This window comes from Xiphias gladius, chromosome 3 (assembly GCF_016859285.1).
Source record: "Xiphias gladius isolate SHS-SW01 ecotype Sanya breed wild chromosome 3, ASM1685928v1, whole genome shotgun sequence".
NCBI classification, from domain to species: domain Eukaryota; kingdom Metazoa; phylum Chordata; class Actinopteri; order Istiophoriformes; family Xiphiidae; genus Xiphias; species Xiphias gladius.
Genome location: NC_053402.1, coordinates 24,193,401 through 24,219,877, shown reverse-complemented (window position 1 = coordinate 24,219,877; position 26,477 = coordinate 24,193,401). Strand labels below are relative to the sequence as shown.

At 42.7% G+C, this 26,477-nt stretch overlaps 3 protein-coding genes across 8 annotated transcripts; 2 read left to right on the top strand and 1 right to left on the bottom strand.

Moving 5' to 3' along the window:
• Positions 1-591: 591 nt before the first annotated feature.
• Positions 592-6,224, top strand: eef2kmt (eukaryotic elongation factor 2 lysine methyltransferase). 3 transcript variants are annotated; one of them, XM_040115681.1, is made up of 8 exons: positions 592-782; positions 1,885-1,947; positions 2,034-2,114; positions 2,327-2,425; positions 3,114-3,247; positions 4,023-4,267; positions 5,514-5,651; positions 6,093-6,224. In XM_040115681.1, exons 1-8 carry the CDS (start codon positions 666-668, stop codon positions 6,191-6,193), a joined length of 978 nt encoding a protein of 325 aa, XP_039971615.1. In that variant the 5' UTR covers positions 592-665; the 3' UTR covers positions 6,194-6,224. The 3 variants fall into 3 exon arrangements, with proteins under 3 accessions (XP_039971615.1, XP_039971623.1, XP_039971608.1); XM_040115674.1 differs by having other exon boundaries at positions 594-782; positions 2,324-2,425; XM_040115689.1 differs by lacking the exon at positions 5,514-5,651 and having other exon boundaries at positions 593-782; positions 2,324-2,425.
• alg1 (ALG1 chitobiosyldiphosphodolichol beta-mannosyltransferase) lies at positions 5,592-14,984 on the bottom strand. Of its 4 annotated transcripts, none has more exons than XM_040115644.1 (14): positions 14,638-14,984; positions 13,680-13,757; positions 13,456-13,559; positions 12,529-12,677; positions 12,240-12,329; positions 11,207-11,320; positions 10,747-10,862; positions 9,147-9,185; positions 8,994-9,053; positions 8,778-8,888; positions 7,700-7,814; positions 6,883-6,958; positions 6,491-6,632; positions 5,592-5,698 (listed from the first exon to the last, which is right to left on the bottom strand). In XM_040115644.1, the coding sequence occupies exons 1-13, from the start codon at positions 14,927-14,929 to the stop codon at positions 6,498-6,500; spliced, it is 1,479 nt and encodes a 492-aa protein (XP_039971578.1). In that variant the 5' UTR covers positions 14,930-14,984; the 3' UTR covers positions 5,592-5,698; positions 6,491-6,497. The 4 variants fall into 4 exon arrangements, with proteins under 4 accessions (XP_039971578.1, XP_039971596.1, XP_039971568.1 ...); XM_040115662.1 differs by lacking the exons at positions 5,592-5,698; positions 14,638-14,984 and adding exons at positions 13,876-13,910; positions 14,231-14,268 and having other exon boundaries at positions 6,198-6,632; XM_040115634.1 differs by lacking the exon at positions 5,592-5,698 and having other exon boundaries at positions 6,198-6,632; positions 14,638-14,983.
• Positions 14,985-17,921: 2,937 nt separating this feature from the next.
• Positions 17,922-24,916, top strand: c3h16orf89 (chromosome 3 C16orf89 homolog). The gene is made up of 8 exons (XM_040123918.1): positions 17,922-18,099; positions 19,906-20,058; positions 21,102-21,252; positions 22,147-22,264; positions 22,574-22,736; positions 23,077-23,181; positions 23,619-23,708; positions 24,813-24,916. Exons 1-8 carry the CDS (start codon positions 17,922-17,924, stop codon positions 24,914-24,916), a joined length of 1,062 nt encoding a protein of 353 aa, XP_039979852.1.
• The last annotated feature ends 1,561 nt before the right edge of the window (positions 24,917-26,477 follow it).

The window sequence follows — 26,477 nt, the reverse complement described above, 5'->3', positions numbered from 1 at the left end:
TGTGTGTGTGTGTGTGTGTGTCTGTGTGTGCTGCTGCTACTCTCAGAGTTGTGGGTGAATGAGGAGTTGGCCCAACTGTAAAGACATTTATCTCCTCCTGCAGTGACTCTGCAAGAAAAGCGCGGGATGAAAACCTCTGAGAGACTAAAAATAAATATTCTTGACAGGTTATTAGCATCAGACCCTTCAAGGCTACAATATGCAACCACAAGGACAGAGAGTGCTGGACAATAAAAGCAGATATTTGTGTGTGCCCATAAAAAAAAAAAACAACATGATTAAAACATTGCAATTGTCTTTAATTTTTATAAAGATTTTAAAAGCCTTAAAGCACTTCATGTCTTTTATTAGTATTAGTGTATTAGTATTAGTATTTCATTGTGAGTGTAGGTGTTTAAAGGTAACTCCAACGTTTTCAATACTTACCTTAAATCGTGCATCTTGATTTATCCATACATTTTATTCTGAGAAATCATTTATACCCTTTTTTGTTTATTTATGTATATTTCTTCCAGTTCTTCTCATGTTACTACTGCTTTGAATCTTCTCTGTATGTTTTACACAGATACAAATGTTTGTTGGTTACTACACTACCCAGTAGCTCTAGCGAGAGTGGATCGCGGTGGATTGTGGGTAAGGCGGAAGTAAACAAACGCACGCCGAAGATGGGGCATTCAGAGCAGGGGCCCTCAGACGAGATTAGAGTCAAAAAGACGGATATTTTAAAAGATTTCCAGCTGTTCTTTTTCTCCATGAGTCGCCTGGCTTCATTTCCCTGGACTGTGAGTATGACATCCTGTGTAGAGAGAAAGTCGCGCCAAACTCCATTCAAAAATGTGTCTGTTCGAGCTGCTAAGCTCCGCGGAAGATACGCTCACTAACGGAATAAGACTGATGTTATCTCACAACATCAGTGGACTCCTCCGGACAATCCGGGACACGTCCCATCCACCGGACCGCTCGGAATCAATACAAATAATCCCAGTTTTCAGACAGACCTGCAGCTCCTGCCGTGGCCCTGACATCGGGGACATTTTTTCTTACGTTTGCAATCAAACTGTGGAAATTCCAGGTGACCCAAGGTTCAAGTTTTAAACGAGAGAGGTTTGAACGTTCATCCAAAAAAGGTCGAGTTCAGTTTTTCAAAGGTTTTGTTTGTTACGTACGAAACCAATATGTGTATGTTCAAATACAAGGGAGAGACGCTAAAGACTAAAAAGGTATTAAAGTCGATACCGGTCTTCACTGATGTTCTGAATAAATGAAAAAAATAAAATACATTCTTCTTGAAGTCATTTTGATTCTAAGATTAATATAAAAATGCTGATAATAATAATAAAAATAATAAACATGATGATAAACTTCATTTATACAGCACTTTCAAAGCTAAGTTACACATTGCTTTACATGGTTTTTAACGACTGAAACAGTAAGAACGAGTAATTAGGCAGTAAAATGAAACATTTCCAATGAAATAAAATAAAAAGTTGAGTCAAATCCTCCAGATATAAGATAATAGAAACAACAGTCGCCAAAAAAGAAACAAAAACCATGCTACCGGTTAAAGAAAGGCCTTTTTAAAAAGATAAGTTTTAAGAAGTGTTTTAACAGAAGTTGCTGATTCTCCAAGTCTCAGACCTTTAGGCCCGGTCTCCTTTTACCAGAGCCGGGACTTAGGAAGGGCCAGAAGAGCCCTGGTCCAGCGAGATTAAATCCATAACACTTAGAAAAATGTGAAATTTGTGACTTCTCTCTCTATTTTCTCTACATCCTGTGTATACTGAGCTTCTATAGCAGCCAGTAGACACGAGAGAGAAGTGAGTGTGTTCAGGAGAATCACAACCACTTCCTTATTTCCGACTGATCATTTTCTGCTTCTTACAGTTTCTAGAAAATGACCTCCAGAGCAACAAATCGTCAGAATTCATTTCGGATATCCTGAAACAGGCAAGTGTTCCTGCGTGCAGCGATGAGGAAACAGTCCTCAGTTTTCAGTAAAGCTGACGGTCGTGGGTCTGTCGTGTTGTTTTCAGACGTGTCTTCACTCGCTGTGCAGAAGGTTTCCGCCGTCGGTCAGATACAGGAGGCTGTTCCTCTCCGAGCTCATCAGGCGGGTTGGTGGTCCTCCAGTCTGTCTCTGAATAATTCAATACAAAGTTTTTAGCAACACTCTATCAACGCTTATTTCCAGGTTATTCCCATCCCAACGTCTCATAGCAACCCATCTGATAGATATTTCAGTGCTGGGAGGCCTTCACCAGTCACGGCAGCAGCGCCGCCAAAGTCCCGCCTCTTCCGAGTAACGCGTGTCGTCTCTCCACAGCAGGAGGCTGGAGGCTGCGATCCCCTGGACGAGCTGTACGACGCCCTGGCTGAGGTGGTGGGAGCCGAAGACACGACTGAGTGCTACAAGAGCTACCTACTGGTACCAAACGCGCGCCGCTCGCTGCATCACAACCAGGCTCTTTGTCTCATTCGCTTTTTAGCTGCCTGAAAATGAAAAGTTGTTGAGTCACAGAGATGTGTTTTCTCAAAGAGCGGAGCTCTCATCAAGTCTCTCAAAGGCGGGAAATATTCTGTATTTGTGTTTTTATCAACAAACCCACTTTCTGACTTCCCTCCTGCGTCTGTGGCTCTCAGCTCCGAGCCCATTGGTTCCTACTGGAGACGTAAATTTTTAAAATAATATACAGTTACATTTTAAAATAGGTTTAGAATTGAAATATATAAAGCATTTGTTGGGGACTATTTTCAGGGGCGGATTAATCCACATCTGGCACAGAGGAGTAAGATATATCAGGGTTTGGATTCACACACACTTAGGAGACATTCATTGTTGGTTTGGGTCTGAAAAGTATAGGATATCATCAGACTTGTACTGAAAAAAAGTCGCAGAGGATGGTGAGACGGCCCCTGGAAGGTCTCACCACCCTCTGCAACGTATTCATGGACTTATTTGGCAGTGACGCCAAAATAAGTCACATCTTTTCCTCCTGGTGCAGAACACATAAGAACTGTAGTACACACGTCTTCCTCTGATGCCATTAGCACAATCTAAAACCATACAAGTACACCCCACTCTTGTCAGTAACATCTTGGTTGATGTCCTGCAGCCCTGCGGTGATGCTGTCAGCCTGTCGGAAAACGTTGCTCTGATCTCGGAGGGAACCACTGGTCTGGTGACCTGGGAGGCCGCCCTCTACCTGGCCGAGTGGGCTCTGGATCACCAGCAGGCCTTCAGCGGCAGGTATCACCACCCCCGGCGTTAAAGGAATAGTCCGACATGTGCTCGTTTTGAGGATCGACGCCACTCTCGTGTCTGTTAGCTAATTGTGAAGCGAGAGCGAGCAGCTGGTTAGCTTAGCTTAGCATAAAGACAGGAAGCAGCGGGAAACAGCTGGCCTGGCTCAGTCCAAAGGTAAAAAAAATCCGCCTGCCAGCACCTCGTGAGCTCAGTGATTAACATGTTATATCTGGTTTGTTCAATCCATAGAAAAAAAACTGTAAAAATGGACGAGTTGTCAGGAAATTCCAGAGTCAGCACACCCCGGCCGAAATACATAAACCCTGTAAATCCAGAAATGGCTGTTTTTACATTGTTTTTTTTTGGTACAGATTAAACAAAGAGGATATAAGACATTCACCAGGGAGCTTTAGAGGTGCTGTTGGTGCATTTTGTGCCTTTGGACAGAGCCAGGCCAGCTGTCTCCCTGTTTGCTGGCTTTATGCTAAGCTAATTGTCTCCTGGCTGTGGTTTCATATTTACCGTACTGACATGAGAGGTATCGATCTTCTCATCTAACTCTCTGTAAGATGAAAAACAAATTGCACAAGTCATCTCATGCCCGGGCTTTGGTTTGGACAGAAAATGTTACTTTAACACAGCGAAAACGCACCAGACCCCCCCCCAGACTCGGATTTCTCTTTCATAAGACTGTGTTCTTTAACTTTAATGGGGATCGTGGATCCTGGATCCACATTAAACGCGGGATTTTCCCTCTCTCTCCTCCTCCTGTCTGCAGGACGGTTCTGGAGCTGGGCAGCGGCGTGGGGTTGACCGGTATCACCATCTGTCGCTCCTGCAGCCCCGACAGGTTTGTCTTCAGCGACTGTCACCCCAGCGTCCTGCAGAAACTGAGAGCCAACGTCCAGCTGAACGGGCTGACTGAGCAGAAGTCTCCCAGGGTCAGTGTGGAGGAGCTGGACTGGACGGCAGCGACGGAGGAGCAGTTCAGACAGATCGGGGCCGACGCCGTCATCGCTGCAGGTCAGGGTTCAGTCTTATCATCTGCCAGGAGGAAAATGAGCTGTCTGGGTCACTACCCAGCGACACAGTGGATTACAGGATAACCAGCCACGTCCAATCATCAGTGGCAGAGTGTAAGGATAAAGTAGCAGCATTGGCTGGTCTCTGCGATACCGCGTGAGATGTCTCAACAAATACTGACCTGATCGCCACGAGACTTGGATTTGAATATTCTTCTTCTTCCCAAGAGTACGAGTCTTAATGATTTTAGACCCCCCTGACCTGTCCCCTGACCTGTCCCCTGACCTGTCATCCGGTCAGTAAAACTTGTACACTGACTTTAGAACAAGTGTCTCAAACTAAAACTTACTACTCAGGTTGTTCTCTTCTGGAGTGGCTGCTTGCACACACAGCAGAGTATCGTGTAGAGTAATGTTGCTTAAAATTGTATTTCTGGAGAACAACAGGTTTCTCCTTGCACACGGGACAAGAACCCCCCCCCCAAAACAAACCTAAACAGATATGGCTTTAGAAAGAATGGTGACAGGTGTGAGTGCTGAAGTGTTAAAGCTTGTTAAATGTGAAATAAATAGACAATGTCTTGATTTTGCAGAGCTGCAGGCTGTATTTAACAACACATGCTCTAAACGATTTCTACATGTTGAGGGTCCTAAAGATCAGGTTCACATTGTGTTCGAGTTTATCTTAAATCATTCTAAAATTCATACGAGACTCAAGTCTGAGTGGATGTTTTCCAAACTTCGTCTGTGCCTCCACAGACTGTGTTTCTGTGCTGAGCTGCAGTGGAGGGAGAGTAACAGAAAGAGGGAACGCGGGAATGCGTTTACCAAAGAACGAGGACTGTGGATTTGTTTCATTTTTCCATCTCTTAAATTGGAACCGCTTGAAGTGATCTCTCTGTGTCCAGTATGGACAGGAGGAATAACCACAGTGACCAATAACTCTGTACAACTTTGCTTGTGATTTTAGTTTTTATTGAAAAAGTGTGAACCAGTCCTTTAAAAAAAAGTTTGAGAGCCTTGTCCCAGCAGACACAATGTTGATTCCAGCCCTGGGAAGCATGAATATCCAGAGTTGACTGCAGAGCGAGTACATGGGCGCTGACATGTTCATCAGTCTCCTGTTAGTTTAGTTGAACCCGTTTGTGCAGGACCAGGTGTCGAGCAGAGAACCTGTAGACGACCTCCTGCCTTCTTCCACAGTGCTAATGATGAAACCATCCAGATGTTAAATCCCTGTGTTCCAGATGTGGTGTACGACCCCGACGTCGTGGGAAGTCTGGTGGAGCTGCTGTCCAAGATCCTGAGGAGTTCTTCCCCTGACGTCCTCATCTGCTCCACCATAAGAAACCCGGAGACGTACAGCGGCTTTAAGCAGCAGCTGGGTAAGAGACACGAGAGGAGCTTTCGCTGGGTCTCGCTGCACAAAGATCTGTCAGAGTGGAAAGACTAATTTGAAGTCTAACTGTGGGATATTGTTATTCTCCTAAAACCAGCTGCTCTGAGTAACCACAGCCTGATGTGGCTAATGACTGTGACATACAGTACAGGGCTTTAGCAGGACACATTTAGGGTTCGCTGCTCTCATACATCTTACCTGTGGAATAAAAAGCAGAATTTGTCACCATTTAGCGTTTATTGTGGTGTCTGGGTGCATTTTAATGACCTGCCAGCTTGGCCAACATCATGCACAGTTAAGTTACGTTCTGTTCACTTCTTTCCAGCCTGACCTATTGTGAATTTACCTGTGACTTATTACTACCATTTGCTTGCTGGAAACTGTTTTCCAGCGTCACTGAATTGACCGATTGTGTTTGTTTCGACAGAAAACGCAGGAATCAGCCATCACGTGATCACAGGACCCGTCAGCCACGTGTTTCCCTACAACCGACTCTCCTCCATAGAAATGATCAAGCTGTACAGGTGACGAGTGCAGCGCAATAAAGATTTTATTTACAAATGTACATCGTATCAGAGTTTCTTTTATACATTCAAGTGCTCCGAAGTAGAAAAAACCCACTGGATTTATCTTTATCACTATGAGGCATCAAAGAAAAGTTGTTCCAGATATTCTAACACGACTTCCCTGTGCTTCACGGCCCCGTTCAAAAGTACTCAAACACAGGCCTGAACTGAACAGTTCACTGCCAAGAATGAAGTCAAGGCAGAGAGTTTCACGTATCCTCGTCTGGAACTTCTGCTACTGGTGCCTATAAAACCGAACCTGGTGTTTATCTCGGGGCGGTGATGAGGGGCAGGACGTTCTGGTCCCAGTTGTCATCCCAGCGCTGCCCTCTGCTGGTGCGGAGGTTCCTCCTGAACAAACCCAGTCGGCCTTCTGAACTGGGAAACTCTGACAGGAGAGACTGAAAACGCACAAATCCACATCAGTCATTTAGAAGAAGCTTAAAAAAGTGAACGCAGAGACTCTGTGGGTCAAAAAAGGCGTGAAATGATCAAAGGAAGGTGCAAAACTCAACAGATGCCCTTTACAAACGATTACTATGTCTGATATTCAGGCAGGGGAGTTCTTTCTTCTGTCATCAAAGACTGATGGTCTCTCAGGGACTATAACAATGACATTAAAACCGGCAGAGTGAAGCTGTGACCTCTCACCTCCAGCTGCTCGGCAAGCTCCCGAGAGTCTCTGAAGATCAGCCCGTTCTCCTCGTGTTTCACCAGCTCATGTAAACTGAGGAGAAAAGACCGCTGAGTGAGACTAGATAGAGATATACATACACGTTTCAGGTTTACCGATTAATTGAAAGATCAGTTTGTTCCTAGCGGGTCAGCGAGGAATTCCAATCTCATCGTTTGGGAGAATTTGACCTGAAAACCTTTTGTCTGCAGCCCCGCTGATCTGTCACTGTCCGTTCATTTTTGACTTGTTATGTCTCATTTAATTCATAATTTACTAAGAATATAAATGTCACCAATAAATATCTTGATTCTTTTGGCTAAATGCATGACGACAATTCTGAAATGGATTTGTAATTTCCTAAATACTCAGACTGTTCAAAACTAACTAAATAAATAAATGATTTCTGCCCAGGGACTCCGTGGAACTATGGAATGGGGGCACTGTAGTACATGATTTCAAATATAAAAAAAGATGACCCAGGTAAATTAAAATAACTCTTGAAATCCTGAAGAAAATAGATTTCTCCCCAATCTTGAGGAGGCTTTTCCTGAAAATTGGGCCACAAAAATACCGGTCCATTTCCCGTTTCATTATTTTCTCTAGATGCTTCCAGATGAGCAATAATTGGACCAAACAACATCAACTAAACACTGCAAAACCAAACCAGACAGACAGAACAAATCAGTGTGGCTGCACCTGGCTCAGGTCAGGTCTGGGTAGGTCAGTTTAAGTCTGTGCGCATTTGGACGCGTAAAATCTAACCGAGCCCCCTCCTCCCCGAACGGTGCTCACCAGTCAAAGTGGATGGCACAGACGGGCAGACAGCAGCCGAACATGTCCACCACCTTCATGGGCAGGTCCAGACCGCTGGACGACTTGTGGAGACACACGCCCAGGTCGGCTGAGCCTGGAGGACAGAACTTACACTCGTGAGTCTGACTGAAAAGGTTCAAGTGGTGTTTCAAGCAGCGAGTTTCTTTTTTTTTTTTTAAAGGACATTCTGAGGTGAAAATAAAAGTGAAACAAGGAGTTCTCTGCATTTCGAGGCAGGTGTGTGAACACCATACACGTTGTAAATCTTTGGAAATTCAAGCTACATCCTGTTGTTATCTTATTTTTGAATCTGAATGTGTCTTATTACAGGATGTTGTTCAGTCTGTCCTGCGCTTACTTTGCCCTTGAAGCCTTGAGAGCAATCGCTAGTCACCAACTAATAATTTTACATTCATATGTTATATTATATATTTTTTATCATATGTTAGATAAAGAATTTCTTCTTTTTTTTTTTTAAACGTGCGACAATGCACAAGCAAAGACCAGAAAGACGTTACGTTGGGACTGGTTTGATTGTCATTTGCTTACATGCTGTACATCATGTGAAGCGTTCTGTTGGATATCCATACTCTCATGCAGGTGGCATAAACGAAAATTGAAATACAGATGAGTTTTGTGATAATGATAATTATGGCGGTTGCTAAGGGATATATTTTTTTGCCTGAAGAGAATCTCATTTTTACAGGCTGATCTGATATGAAAAGAATCTCCTCAAGTGATTCATTCATGGTGTTTCGCGGTTTATTACACATTTGTGCATAAGATGATAATCTAGAGATAAAAGTGATAAATGCATTAGGCGTCTCTCGATAGGGCGAAGGAGATGAGCATTTAATCTCTCCGTACTTAACCCAGTCCTGCTGCGGCCTTTAGGTTGTTCCCAGTTTCGACCTCGTCAGACCGAGACTCTGACGCTTATTCAACCACGAGACCAACACGTTATACCGTCTTCAGATTAGCATTAAAAGGTGCATGTTGGAAAGGGGCTAAACACAAACACAGTAAGTAAAGGATGTAGTGTTTGTATCAGTCTCACCTAATAAAACAGGATAGTCTTCTGCCTCCAGCCAGGGAGTGCAGATCTTCACATGTTCTAAATGCAGAGAGTCTATCAGCTTCCTGTAGTGCTCTTTCTGAGGGCCTTTACCTGCGCACACACACACACACACACACACAAATACACTCAATAACAAACTGAAACCGCTTTGATATCAGACATTTGGACAGAGAGTGAGGCAGCAGAGCAGTTTACCTGTGATCGCACAGACTAAAGGTGGTAACGAAGCTCCTTCTTTAATGAAACCTTCGTACTCTGTGGAGAACAAACCGGGGTGAGAACTGATGAAATGAGAATAACAATAGTAGCTATAGGTAGCATACGGTTTAGCAGGGTAGCCAGTCGTACCTTCAAGGGCCTTCAGCAGGATGGAGAAATCTTCATCCTCTGTGGAGAGAAAGGTAAAGTGGCTCATTATAAACAGTGAAGTACAGACGGTGTTGGACCAGTCTGAGGTCACGATGTGTAGAGAGACACCTGACAAGTTGTACGTTCCCAGACTGTAACGGAGGCTAACAGAGAAGACAAACAAACCCCGCAAACAAACCCCAAGGCAGAGGGCGGCCAACAGCCAGGGGCCAGTGAGTAACTTGCTCGTTAGCAAAAATTGTCTAAAATTTACGATCTTCTCCTACAATTTATGTGACTTTGTGTGTTTCCTGGAGGAGAGGGACGATCAAAACAGGGATCCCAGAAACTACAACAATAAACTTCTCTGCTTTGAAGTTACTGATATTTATCCACAGCAGGTAAAGTCTATGGCTGCAACTAACAATTATTTTCACGCTCAATTAATCAGAAAAATATCAGAAAAAACTTGTGAAAATGCCAGTTAGAATTCCCCACAGCCCGAGGTTCAATTCAGCCAACCCAGAAATCTTCAGTTCATATATGACAGAGGAAAATGTCCAATCCTGACATCAGAGAAGCTGAAAAATGACTAAGACCATTAATCGGTTGTCAAAGAAGTTGCTGACTAATTTTTTGCTGATCAAATAATCGATTAATTGTTGCATCTTTAGTAAATAAGGCACTAGTAAAGACTCTCTGACCCACCCAGACAAAACTGTTTCAGCATATTTCGCCCTCATTTGCATTACGTTGAACATTTACAACTTCTGACCCATCGCATTTTGGGCCGCCTGGATTCCCACAGTGCATTGCGAATCGAGCCGCTCATGCTCCGTAGAAAATGAACGGTGTGAACGTCACTCTGCTGCTGGTGGTCCTTCACTGTCAGAGCACAACGCCTGCTGACCGTGTTGCTATTTAACTGTTTTTCAAAGCCCTTTATGAGCCTTATGTTGCTATCTTCACATTTACTGGTGCATTAATTTGGAACTGCAGACAAACACATACACTCGCTTGTCAGTTTATTAGGTACACCTAGCTAAAACAGTCCTCCTCCATGAGGGTCCTAAAGTTCAGTTTTTGCTGAAACTGTGTTACAGAGCTGTTGATTCAACTGTGTGATCGTTCTGGAGGCTGCAGGTTGTGCTGCTGTTTAGCCCGCCCCCATTGATTTGAACGGGGGTGGACAAATGAATTGGAATACCTGTCAACATGATGCAAGGCAGGTAAACAGCACCACAGAGACAGTTGAATCAACACCTCTCTAACACAGTTTCAATAAAAACTGAACATTAGAACCTTCATGAAGAAGGATTTATTGCGGGACTGCTAGTCTTAAGTAGGGGTTCCTGATAAACTGCCAGCTCAGTGAATGCCACAGGTCCTCCGGTCATATTGTCCAGTTACTAAAACTTCAAATCGAGGATGTCAGTGTTAAGATCTCATAATTTATAATCTACAGTTAAAAATAATCTTATACAAGGAAAAAACACCAGAACTAAACCTGAACTTATCAGGACAATGATATAGAAAATGCAGATCCAGGTTCAGGTTTAGTCAGTAAGTCATCTTAATGAGCGTCATCACTTCCTCTGACCCGTCCAGCTGGTGCTGCTGAGCAGCAGCGCCGGTCGCTCCGTCCCCAAGGTCACCGAGTTGTCGGCGAGATCGCGAGCCGAGAAGATCGTCCGCTCCACCTCCACATCCTCCGACCTGAAAACACACAACAGGTCGGTAAAGGGGTGTAGTACCTCAGCCAGCTGACAATCTGACCTTTCCCCTGAATTTACTTCAACGTCACATACAGTAGTTACTCTGTACCAGCTTGTTGCGACAGCTGATTGTAATGATGTCTACGATAAGCTCAATAAGCTCTGGGGCTTTAAACAGGGCTTGTCAAAATAACCTGTTTTTGTAAGGATGTTTTGTACAGGCTGCTTCTTTTAAAGGGTAACCTGTAAGTGAGATGTTTACCTAACAAAACACCTCGACGAGACTTTCACAGAGAGATATGAAATGGTTTTGTGGTGTTTTGTATCTGTTCGTGAACCTCTCACCCTCCGTGCTGGAACTGAGGATAGGTGTTGGCCAGTCTCATGAAGAGCTCGTGCTGCAGCTTCAGTGGAGCCTCTCTGAAGATGGAGGCGGGTCTGTCGTACAGAGTCGTCGCCCTGTGAAGGTCAAACACACAACAATGTCCGTGCAATGTCAGCTAAACAGAATCTGTGTCAGTATTTGTATAAGAGCATCTATAAAGTGCAGGTAATGAAGAACGTTGCCTTCTGTGGACCAGCTCGTTCCCTCATTTTTGCACTGAATCTAATGGTCACTGAATCCCTGCAGCGCTGCATGTCAACAGATCAAGGTGCTCTGCTTGCTTTTACCCAGAAACTTTTACTGTATTTTAACCTCAACCACTGTATTAATTATCATTTAATTACTGTTAATTATATTTGTTCTCTCTTTGATTTGTCTTTTTTTCCTGCTGTTTGTAATGTTCCTATTTCTTGAATCTATTTTACTATGTGTTTTTTCACCTTTGTGAAGCACAATGTTTTGCATCTTTCTGTATTAAATGTCCTATATGAATAAAGTTTTATTATTATCACCACTGTAATCTGCCCATTACAAGAAATAAATATTTTTGTGACTATGATCCAACACTGTGTGCTTTGAGATGTTATGTCTGATGGGAGATCAAGGTGACGGGTATTATTACATATCAGTTTGTCCTACTTTGGATGAAGAAAAACATATTAGTTGGAGGATAGTATGGGATTAATCCAAGCAATGTTAAACCTTTGTTAAAATGATGATGCTACTTTTAAGTAACTACTCTGTATTTATCAGAGTTTGCCTGTTCGCTTGATTTCAATGAAGGGAAACAAGCGTCCGTCCACATATTGAGTTTCCTTTTTTTTGCAAGGCCATTATGGAATAAAGAAAGTTTAGCGTAAGCCATGACATTTGCAAGAGATATTTATGGTTCCTAGAGAACGAAGGTTAATGATTTTTCTATTAGAAAAATTTGACATTTCTAGCTTCATTACTGATGAGGCTCCAGCAACAGCTAAACAAAACAAATCATACTTGATGCCCCAGTTTTTCTGCAAGTCGTCCTTCATCGCGTTGGTAACACACAGGTTGTGAGTCGCCAGAGGGCCGAAGAAGTGCTCGTACCTGGAAGACGACAAGAAAAAAAAAACAAAGATCCAAACTGCGTCACTATTGGGCCTGATAAACACATTACAAACCCAGGAATTACACAACACGAGATAACACAACATAACAGCCATAAAAAATATGAGCCACCACAGACAACGCTGACTTGTGTAGTCGCTATTAATAAACTCCAAAAAGTTCCGTAAACCGTACTGACCACTTCGCCAGTCGGACCACTGGGTGTCTCTGGCCGTGACTCAGGGCCATGATGGTGTAGCCGTAGTTGTGCCAGTCGACGATGAACCTGCTGCCACGCAGGACGCACACGAACCAGGCCACGGCAATACCGGGCAGGCCGGGGGGATTCTGGGATACGAACGGAATCACTAACATTAACAGAGAGAGATGTCTGCAAGGAATCCAACTGAGTGGATTATGTTCCATTTATAAAAGCCGTATGTACAGTACTGTAAAACTGATTAAAGTGGAAGTGAAAAGTCTAGAAGCCAGTCAAGAAAAGGTCTCCTCTTTAGACTCTGAACCTGGGCATAGTAGATTTTAAAACCAGACAGAATAATGAGTAACAGGGCTACAACTAGTCATTATCCATTTTTTTTATATTGATCATTATTTTGGATTCATCATATAGTCTATCAAATGTTTACAAAGAATAACCCACCTTCCCCAGAGCCCAAAGTGAAGTCGTCAAACTGCAAATTTATTCTGACCAACAGTCTAAAAACACCAAAGATAAATCATTTAAAAGGTATGAAAATGAGAAAAGATCAGTGATTGATGTTTCGATTATTTTTCTCTTGACTGACTAATAAATTTAGAGTGTGACTGGTTGAAAGAATAAATATTTTTGCAGGGACAGCGGAAGGAAAAAATGCACTAAAGAAATCATTTCCATCACAGTCTGAGCTGCTTTAAAGATCCATGCTGGGATTTTTTTTTTTTTTTTCAAAGGCCTACCACAGTGTTTAAGGTTTTTATCCTGACAGAAGAAAACACAAAAACACCGGTATGGGGCTTTTATAGTTCCCAGTTTGGATCCATTGGCAGGTGCGTTCACATAGAAACATAATGTTCAGCACAGGTTTTCAACTTTAATCTTGACTCCAGACATCGGGATGTAACAAACCTGCATTAGAATTTGAGACTGCAGCTCCATCCTCAGCAGCACGTAAAGAAGCTGCAGACACTGCATGATCACCTTCGTCGCATATGTGAGCGCTTTTGGTCCCACTGAAAAAAAGCCACACGGCACCTTGTGAAAACTGCAGAATAATCCACGGAAACCAGTTCCAGAAAGACAGAGTGCCAAACACATCAAACACACATCCCTGCTAAGTTGGTGCCAGTTACCTCCAACACCTTTCACCTCCGCTATGGGGACCATCCGGATTTTCTCCTCTCGCAGCACGTCTTGATGAGGTTTGGTGTCTGAAATGAAAAGAGAAAAAGAAAAAAAAACATTTCAGAGAAAACACCCACCACTTTCTCAGCCCACCAGATGAGGACTTCTACATCAATAATGTCTTATATGCTTGTGCTGCCTGACCTGAACGACGACGTGCAGATGATGACAGAAAGTGCCTGGTAGTTTATAGGTGACAGAGATGCACGTTAAAAGGATCTAGATGGCCACTTTTTCTACTTCTGCCGTGTATTGGACTGCTGAAATTTTGCATTATTATCGTGTGAATTACTAATGAATTGCAATAAAAAACAAAGTACAGGAAGAAAGCAACTGTTTTTTCTGGTGGCGGTCTTTCATCATTGCAGACAGTATCGTCAAAATGACTGTTTTTTTGGTTTTTTTAAATTAAACTATGTGGTGTACAGGTTTTACATGCATTTCCCCATCTCGCTACACAGCAGGTGGTGTATGACGCTATAACTGATCAGTAACGCACCGGACACACGACGCAGATCCTTGGCTCCGTCCTGTAGCAACTCACGCGTTTTCCAGCGTGATTGACCATCATTGGGATTTTTATCTAGATCGTTTGTCATCGCGTCCAGTTTCGGGTTCACCTGTTGTTTCTGTACCTTTTCAGTTCCGGTGTGTGTATGAGTCCGACACATTTTGGAAACAGTACCGGTGTTATTGTTTCTTGCGTTTCTTTCTGTACTCACGGTGATGCTCGCGGGGCATGCAGCATTCTAATGTGTCTGAAATCAGTTCGTTTTGAAGTTTTTTGCCGCTTCGACACCGTAAACGGTGAAGTTCATTTTGTCTTATCTCGACTCATGAGCAGCCTCGGGAGCTAACGGACACCTCGGTATGAGGGAAACATTCTGTTGTGTGCGGCAGTCTCACCTAAATACCCGACAAAAGTGACAGTATATCCATGTTTGCTGAGGGACAAGGCGTGATACTGCATCCGAGGACTGCGACCGATGTCCCCCAGCACCAGCACGCACACCCGCCGCTCGGTCACACCGTCCCTCTGCCGCAACCTCCGCCACCACAGCGACACCAGCACGGTTATAACCGTCAGACACACAACCGGCCATGGCGCGTTAGTTCCCGTTACGGAGAATACAGCTAACAGCGCCGCAATTAGCGCAAAAACCGTCAGGCGAGCGGTACCGGTGTCAAGCGGCGCCATGTTTGTTTGTAATTCGTGATGACGTGGCTCAGCGAAGGGGGAGGAGCTTCAGGCTTAAAGGGACCGCAGGCTTTATGATGCGTTCAGGTCCAACAGGGGAAAGAGAATCGTCCCTACTGATACACTTATTAGGTTCACCTAACTCATGGCTGCATTAACCTTCTAAAGGGGCCCCGGGGCAAAGATTTGTCGTTGGGCCCCCACTGTACGTGCCAGTTTCACTGTTTCACCAGGCACCCAGGAGCCAGGCAGTACTCTGGAGCTGAAATTATTAGCTGATTAACCAATTAGTTGATTGAAAGAAAATGAACGACAACCGTTCTGATAATCGATTAACCAATTAAATTTTTTTAAAAGGAAAAATTCCAGCTTCTCAAGTGTAATGCGAATATAAACTAAAAAGTTCAGGTCTTAAAACTAGATTTTGACACAGGGTCCAAGACAGAGGAAGGACCCGTCATAGTTGATATTGTACTTGGAGTGGTAAACGTTTAGAATAAATCCACAATTAATCGAATTCTGTTGACCCAAATCATATGGGGTGAACCTGGGGCATCTGGGGCCTCTGGGGCCACTGGGGCCCCGGGGCGGTCGCCCACCTTACCCAGTTGGTAATCCAGCCTTGCTGGAAGCCAACAATCCTACAACATGTGTACAAACGTGAGATGTTCAAAGGGGCAAATCACTCACTTTGATGGATGAATTTGTCATATTCAACCTGTGACAAGGAGGCACTTCTTCAATTTTTGGGTCACACATCAACATAAAGGTTATTTTATGAAAATAATTTTTCACTTTAGGTGGTTTCAACTTCCTATCTAATTTAGAATGTTGTAACCTTTCCATTAATGCAAATGTATTCAATTCAGACCAAAGCTGTGTGGGAAAAAAAAAAAACAGACAAACCCGATAAGGTCAAATTCATATCAGCACTGTTTCGTGAGTCAAACTGGATTTTTAATTCCTAAAGCTTTTAGCTTTTGAAATATCCAGGTAAATGGTGTGAAGTTATCTAAAAAGTGTACTGTAAATAAATCTTATTCAGAAAGGTGCATTATCATCCATCTGAAGACTTCTCACATTATCTGATGTTGATATAGATCACACATTGTTCTTTTTGTGGCTTAATTTTATCATTTTTTTCTGAACTTATTCTAAGAAATTTTGGTTTGATGTCTGCAACTTCATTGTTTATCAAATTCATTCTGTTTTCTCTCATTGTTTTATGAACATACTGTACAGTATTAGTGATATTAGTAACAAGAAGCTGTTATTATCATTTTAAAAATGAGATTACAGACAATACATAATTCTAACTACTACTTTTTTGTGCTGTGCTATGTGTCTCTGTTCAATTTCTATCCCTCCCGTGGCATTTTACTTAGTTTCCTTGATTTATAAGTGTTTTGTTCAAATGAACTTTCAAAATCATGTTTATTAAAAAACACAGACCTCTGATGAAATCCAAAAGCTGTCTCATCCTTCCCTTCATTAGGAAAAAACACACACACACACACACACACACACACACACACACACACACACACACACACACACACACACACACACACACACACACACACACACAGTGTTTCCTGTTTATTTCCATAGTAACTTATTTTCTTGGCATAACTTCAGAGAAATAAATAACTGATTTTACAAACTGAATTAAGAATATTTATCTTCAAAAACTGCAATTTTAAATTCATTTTGAAATTCCATAATTTATTTAAGTATTCTGTATATTTATTTTTAAATGAGGTATTGATTGTTTTAATGTAATGTTTTTTTTAATCCCTTTTGACCTATGATGGATTACTATATTCATTTGTGCCACTTTTTTTTTTATAATTATTCTTTTTAATTGCCCATTTAAATATTACTTGATGAAATACTGCGGCTATTAGGCCACAAAGTCATTATTTTGTGTTTGTAAATTTTGTTGTAGAAAGTCTATATTAGAAAGCAACAGGGAAATAAATAAGGTGGTCTCCTAAAACAATGGGAGGCTACTTTACTTCACCTGATCTCCCTTGAAAAGTTTACGGGGTCTTGACAGAATAAGAAGAAGAATTGATGTACGTCGTTTTGAGGTTGAATCATGGGGTGTGAAGATGTATGGCCAACGAATATTAGTATCATACGTCCCAGAAACAGTGGTGGAAGAAGTACTCAAAATCTTTTCTTAAGTAAAAGTACCAACACAACAATGTGAAAGTACTCCACTACAATTAAAAGCTTTCACATTCAGAACTGTACTTGAGTGAAAGTACGTAACCATTATCAGCAAATTGCACCTAAAGTATTGTGACTGATGAATTATTATATAACGAGACTGTTAGATGGTTAATACTGACACGTCAGTGTGTCAGCAGCATTTCACGGCTGTAGCTGGTTTCCTGGTTATCGGGTCAGCTGATAAATCCCCTCCAACCTCTGCTCTTTGTACAACATTAGATCATTTTACCTGAGGCAGCTACTTTAAATGAAACCATCGGTTTGGTGGAACTGACAACAGCTCACACACATCCGACACCTGTGGGAAGGGGCTCGTCTGTAAGGTGTGTTGAACTGCGTTTTACAAGCTTATCATATGTTTTCGAATGTAAGATCCAAATCTCAAAACTAATGAGTAATACAGTCAGTTACATATAGAGGAGTAAAGAGTACAATTTTCCCTATGACTTGACCTTGCGGAGTGGAAGTAAAAGTTCCTCAAAATTAGGCACCTGAGTAAAGGTACTCTCTATCACTGGCCAAGAATAAAAGAGTTTAAATATGTGTGTGTGTATATATATTCATATACCATTTTAAGCTTGGATTTGGTAATAACAGCCCCCCTGACGTCACATCTGTTTCCTCCCCCCGTCTCATCACTTGCCCCCCCCCCCCCGGTTAGAGGAGACACAGCCCGTCCTCCCCGCTCCTCTCTCGGTTTCTGTCGGAGAAAACTGTCCCGGAGCCTCCAGAGTGGACTTACCCGAGTGAGAACATGCGGGCAGCGAGGCTCCAGCTGGCCGCGGTGCTGGCTCTGTTTGCCGCAGTGTCCGGGTCGCGGGCGGAGGTGATCGACGACGTCCTGAGCAGCCTCTCCAGGGGAGCATCCTTCCTGGAGCAGCAACACGAGCACATCAACCTGGACGGGGTGGTCGGGTTCCTCATGCTGCAGGGTGGGTGAGCAGCCTCTGCGCGGTACGCAGGCTGCAGCTGCACGAAACATCTGGAAAATAGCTGCACTTTTCTGTTTGTTTGTCACTGGCGGGTTCGAGTTAAAGTGGGACAGTTATTTCATTCCTTCACATCATTAGTCCGGGAAGAGCTGCGTCGGCAAGTGACTAGGTAGATTTACTCAGGCTGCGTGCGCTACCACTTTCTGATACGGGGTCTGAAGCTGGAAGTCATTGGTGGCTTCATTGACGGTTCCTGATGCTTTACAGATCAACTGTAGGCCACTGAGAACGACAACGTTTGGGTTGCCAGGTTGTGGAAAATCCTCCTCCAGCACAACGGTTTGCTAGCACTTCCACTCCCCTCCAAGCCGTCAAGTCTGCAGTTACAAATGACAGCAAGTCATCAGGAAATAGCCATTAGGAAAAGTTACACGTGCCAAACACCTATAAATGACGGCCGCAACTAATGATTATTTTCATTGTCAATTCATTTGATTCATTTTTCAATTAATCAATTCATTGTTTTCTCCATAAAATGCCAGGAAATAGTAGAAAGTTCAAATAATTTCCCACGAACCAAGAGACCAACAGTCGAAAACCCAAAGATCCTGAGTTTACTAGCATGTGACAAAGGAAAGCAACAAATCGTCAAGTCTGAGAAGCTAGAAACAGCAAATCTTTGATTTTTATGCTTAAAATGACTAAGATGATTATTTGATTATCGAAATAGTTGGCAGTTCATTTTCTGTCGATCGACTAATCGTTGCAGCTCTACTGTTGTTAAAAAATGATCCATACAGAGTTTTCCTGCTGACGCAGATGTAAATAATCAGTTTCTAAATGGATTTTGGTCCAGATGTCCCACAGCTCTTTTCCAGAAGACCAGTGGTCAAACAGTCCACTAGACACGTGTCCCCAAAGAATTAAAAAGATAAAAAGAAAAACGTGGAGCTGGAGGAGGATTTTCCACAACCTGGCAACACAAAAGTTGTTCTAATTAATGGCTTATAACTAATCTATGAGGCTTTAGTAAATGATTTATTAACCATTATTAAAAGGCTCAATGGCAGCTTATAAACCCTTTATAAATGGTGCAAGAGTATTTCCATTCAACGCAACTTTGTACTTCTTCTACTCTACGACATCTCAGACTGCATTTATTGGCAGCTGTAGTTAGAGTACTGGTTGCTGTGAGGCTGTACTTAGACACAGCGGAGTGTCGAGCTGCACAGTGGCGATTCTGACCTGTTGATGATTAGCAGGTGTAAAGCGCCACCATCTTAGTTTAGGGTGTCGGCATGCCAACAGCTGAGGCTGATGGGAGGGATTTCGTCATAAACCAAAGTATCGGACAAAATGAAATTCTGACCTGATGATGGCGCTGGATGAAAAGTTAATAAAAAACACACAGGAGTCAGAACAGTTCATCCTGAGGGGAGCATGAATGTCTGAACCATGTTTCACGGGGATTCATCCAACGGTTGTCGAGATGTTTCGCTAAAAGCCAAAAATGTCAACCTCACGGAGACGTTGGGGAAAAGCCCGGGGATCATCAAAGTGGCCAGGATTCATCCTCTGGGAGACAGGAATCTTTTCCAAGAGTTTGTGGAAAACTTCATGGCAAGGCCTCTGATAGTTATTTAGATATTTCTGTCTGGATGATCTCAGCGTCAATAACTAAACAATAACATGTTTAGTTAGTAAATCGTGTGCAGCTGCCATTTGCATCACATAAACTAACATTTTTTGTGCTAAGAATACGTTTTGCTCCTGATTCTTCTCTGAGTTGTCTGTTGTGTGTCTCAGCTGAACTGAAGGAGGCAGTTCGGACATGGCCTCACACGGACCCCGTCAGCTGGGCTCAGAGAACCTCCGCCGTCGCGCTGGTCAAACGCCTCGATCAAAGCTTTGACAAGGCTGTCGCCGCCCTGCAGCAGAACGACCCCAAATACTTCAGAGGTGAGACGTTTACAACTGCAGAAAGGCTCCATCTCCCAGAAATCCTGGGGCAATGACGGCAGCTGTGGTGGAAGGAGTACACAAGTTATTTACCGAACCAAAGTGTCAACACCGCCTACAAGTAAAAGACCTGGATGCAAAACTTCACTTTTAGTAGGAAAAGTCACGTCAGCAGTCAATCTACTCAAAAGGCATGAATTCACCCCAAAACAGATTGTCTCAGCTGAATGGTTTTTATAGACTGAAGAGGTAAAACTGTACAGAAAGAGGCCTCCTCGAAACTCACTTTAACAAGATGGCCTACATATTTTATGGTGTTTTACTCTGTTTCATTTTATTTAACTGGCAAGATTAATTGCGCTTTCACTGGTGTCATCATCCTAGTATTTTGTTTTGCACTTTTATATTCGAGCTTTGTTCTTTTACTGGTGTTATCTCTGCTTTATATGAGCTTATTGATTTTCATTTGCACGTGCACTTTCACCTGTTTTCTCTCTGGTAGCTCTCACAGGTAGACCGCTACAATAACAACAGCGGTGAACTCCCTCGACAGATAGTAGGACACTTCACGACTGTAAAGACAAATTTAATTTGTAAATGTCATCTTATGGTTTTTTAATTATTAGACTGTAAACTTAAATGAAAGACAAAGCACAGCTGAGGCTGATGGGAATGTCATCCGTTTTGCAGGTTTTGGTCACAAACCAAAGCATCGGACAAATGAAACCTTTGACCGGTTGATGGCTTAGCATGGCTAACAGACGTGCAGTTTAATGATAGTGGAACTGTAAATGTTAATAATGGTGAATAAATCATAACTAAATAGATGCCCCACCTGAAGAGAAGTGAGCAGGGAGGGGGTGAGAGACAAAGAGGACTCTCTTCGCTGATACAGAAACTGCTCTGTGGCACTGTGCCGTCTGCCAAGTCCTTCTTCACAAACATCTCCCGGCACACGGCCTGAAGATGTGTTTGAAGTGAGCACCTCTCAGGTGACGGTGACAGGTTCCCTCCTGCTCTCACTCGTGTTGTGTTTTGTGCAGAGTTTGAGCCGCTGCTGTCGTGGAGTTTCTGGTTGATTCCTCAGGAGTGGAGCTCCACAGATCCCAGCCTGGTCTACCCCTCCACCCTGACCACCGAGTGCTACGACGAGCAGCTCAGCGACAAATGTCTGACCCTGCTGCTGGGAACCTGGTACGAACGCACACGCTGTAGCATTAGTCGATTTCACCACAAGAAATCTTACGGAGAAGGTACGTGGCCTTCGACAGACCCGGGTTCACGTCCCGTCCGTGACCGCAGTCTTTAACTAACCTTAACCAAATAGTTTAGTTGCCTAATCTTAAGCAGACGTAAACTGAAGAGCTGGCAGATCAGAAACTGACCTGGCATTTCGGTAGGGACTGACAAATCACCTGTTTTCTTGTCGAGCTGTGAGGACTTGTTGAAGTAGTGGTGTGATTCCCACTGGGGATGGGGAGGGGACATGCCCCCCCTCACCTTTTAACTCTGTTATGTCCCCCAGCTTTTACAGTTTCAGTTTGATTTACTCACCAGAATCTCTCTAAACGCTGTGATAGGAGGAGCTCTGAGTACATTTGAATATTGATTTTCTTTTCTGGGTCACCTTGAGTTATTACCCTACTCTCTGCAGACGTACTCAGGGCTAAAAATATTATGTCATGTCCTCAGCATGTTTTTCGAGTTAATAAACAATGTTAATCCGAAGTATATTTTGATTTTCAGTTAATAATCTCTGCAAAAGACATCAGGTTTTAGGGTTTAGGTGAAACAATTATTCGATTAGTCAATCAACAGAAAGTTAACTCACAACAACGTAAGCAATAACGTCTAATTAAAATGGAAAATATTTGCTGGTTCCAGATCCTTAAACGTGAAGATTTGCTGGTGCTTTTCTGTTTTATCGTCATTGTAAATTTTGATTTGGATTTCAGACAGTCAACAGAATGACCATCTCTGTCTCCTGACATTACGGACTAAAAGACTAATTAAGAAAATTATTAAAAATAATGTCAATGCATTGTGAGGAAACTCACCCGTCGAACTCATGTGTGTCTCTCTGAGCAGGAAGATGAACGGGACGCCCTGCATCGTCACCAAGCCCTGTCGGGACACCATGACCCGTTTCGGTTGTCCACACTACTCTCTGTCCCACCAGCTGCTCTACTTCATGATCGGAAAAATGGTGAGATGTACAACAAATCCTCCAAAATGATTCAGTCACTGAAAAGCATTTAGAAAAACATATTGCTTACTTTGACTCAGTCCCACACACATCGTCCTGCTGCCCCAAATACTCACTACAGCAACAAACATGGATTAATCCGCCGCTGAAAGTAGTCCCCAGCAAATGCACTTTTTCCTCCCGTTCGTTTGATTAAAAACTACGGTGAGCAGCTGTTTTAGGAAGTTGCTGAGTGTTCAATACCTCGACTCCACTGACTAAACAAGAGGATCCGGGTCAGGACCTGACTGGTTTGTGTTTTCCTCTCAGAGAGGCTGCACCAACCTGCTGAAAGGCGACACGCGAGCGTCCCGCGCCAACATTACCGAGCGAAACTATCAGAGGATCTTCTGCTCCAACATGATGAAAACCAACCAGGACATCATCAAGGACGGTCTGACCGAACAAACGGTCGACATCTTCATTGAAAACAGTGAGTGTCTCCCACTCTCTCAAAAAAGTTGAAAAAAACGATTTATATCTCTGTGAGTTTAGACTGCAACAACTTGGAAAAATGAAAAAAAATGTGTTGTCTTCAATAGAAATGTGCATATTAATATTTTTTATGAGATATTGAGGTTCATTTCTAGAATATTCCTCAAACAGAGGAATCTGCACTTGCAAGCTTTTTCTTGTTTTTAGAACAAAACAAAAAACATTTTAAGGTTTAATCTGAAGCTGAGGTGGCGTTGGAGAATCAGCAGAATGGCAAACAGTTTAGAAAAATGAATTTGTTTCTGACTGAGTTGAGTTCCTCTGCTCTGTCTCGACAGTCCTGATTTGTGGGTTGGCCGGTTTCTCCGACTTCTACAAAGCTGACTGGCTGCAGCACATCCTTAGCCTGCAGGATGAGGAAGTCGGCTGCTTTGGGAGAGACAGTAAGTGTTTGAACAGAATTATCATAATCAAAACCAGTAAAAGAAGAAAAAAAGTGAAATGCTTCTGAATCTGAATCATTATTATCTCATCATTTACAGGAAGCACGGTTGTCGAATTTCATTTTCAAGCCCAATATCTTGTATTAATTTTATCTAAAAAACAAGTCAAACATTTATACCCGTTTTTCTCGTACTGTCAGTTGTATTTATCCATAAATTAGTCTCATAATAGATCTAAAAAATTTGAGATTCCATGTTCATTTCATCCCACGCGAGCCACAAATATTGGATTTTAACAGGTGGTGTAAATGTAGACTTACTTCTTACTTGGAAGGCGCCAACAGCCTGGACCAAAGTAGGCAATCATTTGAGATGCCTGATGCAGGAGATGGATGGATGGATGAACAGGTGACATTCTCTGCTCTTTCCTCCCTCAGAGAGCATCATCTCTCAGATCATTGGAGACGAGCTGCTGGAACAGCTGCAGCCTCACCGGAGAGTGAAGAGGAGGGAGAAGATTCTTCCAGGTCAGTTGGCATTTGTGTGAGGTTCTGTGAGAGACTGACAGATATCACAGAGGATTTCTCTGCTGGGCATCATTAAGATGGTGATACATCATCTTATCATTCTGACGATGATGATGACAGATTCCCGCCACGGTCAAAGTCACTGAGATCACATTCTCTCCTCATTCGGATGTTTGATGTGAACATTAACTGAAGCTACTGACCTGTAGCTGCGGGATTACTCTACAGTTTGCCAGTGTGGAGATCCTTAAGCATAACTTCAAAGCTCTTTATCCGGACATTTGATTAGAATGTTTTATCGCCATTATTCAAATTTTATTTATCTTATTGTTCTTGCTTAAACTGTTTAATTGCCTTTCATCTATTTGTTATTGTTTTTATCCGTTTTATTATTTCACCTTCATCATTTCAACAACGCAGCCAATCCAAAGTGCTTGATGGCTCAGAATTCGTCTCCAATTGTTTTACAGTTAGTATTTGTCTTACTGTCAGCCCCCTCTAAAGCACTCTAACCTCTATGAAAACTGCTTTACAAATGAAGTTGGACGGATTAAGAAATTGATTGATTGATTGATTGGTGCAGTCTGCTCTGACAGTCTCAGATCCAGCAGGGACATTAAAGCGTTGTCTCTTCAATACACACAATTCCATATTAGTCTTAGCTAACTGAACAGAAATAACATGAATTAATAATAAAGTTGGACAAGAGTCAGGGACCACCGATGCTGTGGGATGGGTTTCGTACGAGTCGAAGTAACATCGTTTTGCTTCTTTCCTTCATTTCCTTCTTCGAGTGATCTGAGATCAGCTCAGCGACATTAAACTCTTCTTTTCATCACTATCTCTGCCTTTACTTGTGAGAATGGGTCTCTATTTGTTAATTTTTCTGTATGTAGATTTTGATTGCAGAACTTTGACTTGTAATGTGGTGTACTGGAGTATTTTACAACTGTTGTTTTGGTGTTTTGCTGTTGTATTACCGGCATGTTTACATGAAGGATTTGAGTATTTTCGTTCATTTTTCTTTCATGTTTTTCCTTTTCCCCTTCCATCCGCTTCTCTCCGCTCTTTCCATTTTCCTCTCTGTCATTTCTTGTCTCTCAGACGGCTGCTCCAGTCACATGACAGCGGTGGCTGTCGGTGCTCTGGGTGGATACCTGAACTATTACCTGACAGAGCAGGACATAACGAAGAGGCCGCTCTCCTGAATGTGCAACCCCCTCCCCCCACCCCCCACCCCTCCTCAGCCAGGGGTGTGCGCTCACGCGAGCAAAACGTTGTAGATCATCAGGTAGAGACTGACTCCCGACACAGTATGTTGTTTTATGAACATAGTCGTAAGATGATGAAATACTTAATAGAATGCTGGGGTGTGGCTGTTTGGCACAAAATGGAAACTAAAGAAATGTTCTTTTCCTCATTGTATCCTATGATTATACTGAGGAAGATGTTTAATTCCCCATGTACTGACTCCTTCCTACAGCTATGGATGTAATTAATCTCAAACGTTTATGATTTGGTGATGCTCGCTACAAATAACTTGAATGATTGCGAAGTGGCCATCGTGGTTGTCTGATCTTCAAGAAAACAGATGTCTGAGGCAGTTCGAGTTTCTGTCCAGCTCCACATGGTCAGCCGGGCAGCATCTCCAGGCTACTGTCCAGCGATAGCTGATTGCAGCGAGCTCACGCATAAAGTTAAGAATCAATTTTTTTTCTACATGAAATCAGGGTCTTGGAGAATTATTCCTTGGATTTATCACAGTTACATAATACCGGAGTGGGCCAGTGTGTCAGAGTAAGATTTTGCTTTTTGCCACACAAGTACTTAATTTATTTTCGTGATGCGCCAGGTGTGCAGCCTAGTTACGGTCGAAGGGATAGATAGCGATGACAACAGTAACAGAGATGTCATCTCCTGGTTGGTAGTTTTTGTCTGAATGAGACGCTAAGATGTTTTAATAATTTGATGTTTCAAGCTGCTCTGTGCTCATTCAGAGAGAAAAAAGTTTGCAAAGGAGAGAGACATGTCCGGAGTAGAGGCGAGACAGCTGTTATAACAAGATTTAATGAACTAAAGGAAAATGATTGTTCTTTATAACCGGGTTTTTATTCTCATAATTTTGGTCGTTCTAACTACGGGTCTTAATAACTTTGCACTTGTCACCTGGATTATAGAGATTCAGCAAATACAACAGCAAAAAATGTCGGCGTTCGCAGAAAACACAGGTGGCAGGTACAAAGTTAATATCAACTACAGTCCGAACAGCCACGGTTATGAAAGTAAGACCACAGTTGAAAAATACTGTCATTTCCCTCTACGGGCAACACCTGCGTCAAAACACTGCCATGTATAATTTGCTATGTAAGCCTGCACCGATCACTGGCCTATTCCATCGTGACGACGTGCGTCAACTCTTCAGCAAAGCAGCAGTTTCATCACGTTTGCTGCACAGATCGGCACATCTGGGCTACCCCCGATCACTTCTGTCTGTGTGGTGTGTCTGATTAGGGCTACAGGCATCAAATTACACCTGTCAGATGTGTGTTGCAATTTACTCCTCAATGTGAAAACATCTGATCACTTTAAGAGTCCAACTATAAAATAATATGTATAATATGAGGATTAGAGCATTTAAATCTGTTCTAAATGTCAACATTCAAAGGAGGGGTGAAAAGCGGTCCATCAGTGAGAGGGGCCAGATGTGTTTAGTTGTAAAAATGGAGATAACACTGCACAAATTTTAAAAAAATCTCTCATTAGAGTTGT